This window comes from Anarrhichthys ocellatus, unplaced genomic scaffold (assembly GCF_004355925.1).
Source record: "Anarrhichthys ocellatus isolate YVR2014 unplaced genomic scaffold, GSC_Weel_1.0 scaffold230, whole genome shotgun sequence".
NCBI lineage: Eukaryota > Metazoa > Chordata > Actinopteri > Perciformes > Anarhichadidae > Anarrhichthys > Anarrhichthys ocellatus.
The window spans coordinates 1-2,687 of NW_022280260.1; the positions used below are offsets into that span (position 1 = coordinate 1).

At 42.6% G+C, this 2,687-nt stretch overlaps 1 protein-coding gene across 3 annotated transcripts in view; it reads right to left on the bottom strand.

The window, feature by feature from the left end:
* Positions 1-10: 10 nt before the first annotated feature.
* Positions 11-2,687, bottom strand: part of LOC116400991 (leucine-rich repeat-containing protein 45-like) — a 7,541-nt gene continuing 4,864 nt past the window's right edge. For all 3 annotated transcript variants that reach the window (XM_031879142.1, XM_031879143.1, XM_031879145.1), the window contains 3 exons: positions 1,923-2,035; positions 613-671; positions 11-378 (listed from right to left, as the gene is read on the bottom strand). In XM_031879142.1, the coding sequence (XP_031735002.1) occupies positions 297-378; positions 613-671; positions 1,923-2,035 (254 nt within the window). In that variant the 3' untranslated portion in view covers positions 11-296. The remainder of the gene's footprint in view (positions 379-612; positions 672-1,922; positions 2,036-2,687) is intronic.

Consider the following 2,687-nt stretch of genomic DNA (forward strand, 5'->3'; position numbering starts at 1 on the left):
GGGGGGGGTATTTATACATAGCAGAAGGAGCTCATTACATCATATGTGTTGAGGTGAATGAATACAAGCTTCAGGCGGGGGTCATCTATTTAGCCGAGAACCTTCAGTAACTAATAATAGCTGCCTGATTAAATACTTCAGGAGGGCTGAGTCAGTGGAGGAGTACATACTGGAGTGCTTCATACAACCTTAAACTTGACTGAAAAATATGTAATTAAATGAAGCATCCTCTAATACACACAACAGACTGTGCTGTTCTTCATATTGGGAATACTGAATAAAGGAAAATGAAATGCTTACTTAGCGGTGAGCGAGTTGACAGCTGACTTCCTCTCATTCAGAGCTTCCTGGAGTTGGCCGATCTGAATGGAGGTGGACCTAATCAGACGGAAAAGAGGCGACGAGGTCATGGCTACAAAATGTGATTATCTGAGGGAGATGCAGAGTGATTGTTATGTGCATTAACATAGTAGATGTAGTGCCTCAGTAAGTTCTGCATCTCCCTGGGTTTATTTCCGTTCCACTGCACATATAAAGGGTTAAAGACTGATGTGGAGGTTGTGCCTCTCTTGGTTATGGCCAATGGCTGAACACAGTCACACTTCCACTCACCCGTTGGAGCGACCCATCTCCTCCCTCTGCCTGTCTATGGTTTCCATCAGGCTTAGGAACTAAAAGAGAGGAGGAACAACCACAGTCACCATCACAAACTTTATCCCAAATCGTTAGTACTTAAAGCTGGAGTGCGGAAGTTTCATCCATGGCGATGGAGCAGCAGCTCGGAGTCTGACCGGCTGTGCCTCGGAGATAAAGCGGGTTGTCGGTTAGATCCCCAGCATATCTGGTCGACATGTTGCTCCCGAAGGCTGTGCCATAGCTTCATGAATGTGCGTGAATATGAATTTGTTTCAGGTCCTGATGGGCGGCGTCGGGCTTAATCAGCATCGTGTGAGCTTGTTTGGCAATGGATTGAATGTAACAGACGTTCATATATGGAAAAGTCCATATTAACAATAACACTTATTCTTGTTTTAAAGAAGTCCCAAATGCCGTTTGAGTATTAAACACAGCACCTGTAGGATTTAAATGCAGCTGCAAAAAAGGTTTGCTTTGTCCTCATTGGTGACTGCACTTTACGTCAATTCCTGCCAGTTAAGATGAATTACGCTGTCATTTCTTTCAGACATGGTCACTATTGGAAGCCATTCTCATTGAACAGATTTGTCTTTGCTGTCAGCAACACACTGATGTTTAGCCGCTATAATGTTTACCATGTTCCCCATCACAGTTTAGCATCTTAGCATGCTAACATTATGTAATCTAATCGTCTAATGATCTAATCATCGTTAGATAACTACCACAACAACAGCGAGCACAGCTGAGGCTGATGGAAATGTCTCTAGTTTTGCAGGAGTTTGATAGAGGAAAGGTCATGGGATCATCAAAGTCAGTAGTTCATCATGTGGTGACCATGAACGTGTGTGCCAATCCATCAATTAGATGCAAGGATATTATATAAGTGAAAACATCCGGGATCCTCAAAGTAGTTAGCATCCATCTTCTTGGTACCGTGAACATCTGTACCAAATGTAAGGCAATCCCTCCCTCTTATTGTTGAGATATTTCACTTCAAATCTGAAATGTCATCCATGTGCTGGTGCATGAAGAAATGGGAGGGGATCATCCTGTGAGGACCATGACTGTCTGAACTCATTTTGGCCATCCATCTAATCGCTGTTGAGATATTTTCATCTGGACAAAAGAGGTGGCCGGACCATCAGACCTAAAACCCTCTGTATCTATCTGATGCTCATGGGGATAATGGATCTTCTTGTGATTCATTTAAAGTCTTCAAACAGCCTTCATCCTCCGGTGTTCTTGTTCTCACTCAGAATTATGTCATTCCTCAGTGTGAGGGTTACCTGCCGACCCTTCCCCTCCTTCAGTGTCTGAATCTCCTTGCTGAGGACCTGGGTCCTGCTGCGGCTCTCTCTCATGGTGGACTGTCTGTCTGAGTTGTGCCCTGTGGTCTGCTCTGAAAGGGTGAAGAGAGAGAAAGATGAGCGGAGGACGGCACGCATGATAACACATTATCATTGGGTGCATCATTAAAGTCAGTCCACATCAGAATAGTGTTAATACTTTCCCAGAAATGAGAGTAAGGATTATTCAAATTGAAGCTACAGTGTAACATCAACAGTCAGAATCAGAATCAGAAACCGTTTATTGCCAATGTATGTTGCACATACAAGGAATTAGTCATGGCGGGTGGTTCATAACATTAAACAATCAACAACAATCAACACAGTGCAAGAAATAAAAACATATAACATTTACAAAAGAATATAAAATAAAGTGCACAACAAACAGATACTATAAACAAGTATGATGAAGTGTATTGTTAAAAGTGTTGAGTGTGTTTAAATAAAGAATCAGGGAAGGGATGAGTAGGGGAGTGACCGGTAAGAAATTATCCTGAGGATCCTGAGTCAGTGGGGGTCCCGGGCTCTGTTCATGAGGCCGACTGCTGACGGGAAGAAACTGTTCGGATACTTATTGAGGTATTATTTATATTTCTAATGCAAAATAGAAAAAAAAATACAGTAACCTTATCCATGTATACTTATCCATGTACTTACTCACACACACACACACACACACACACACACACACACACACACACACAC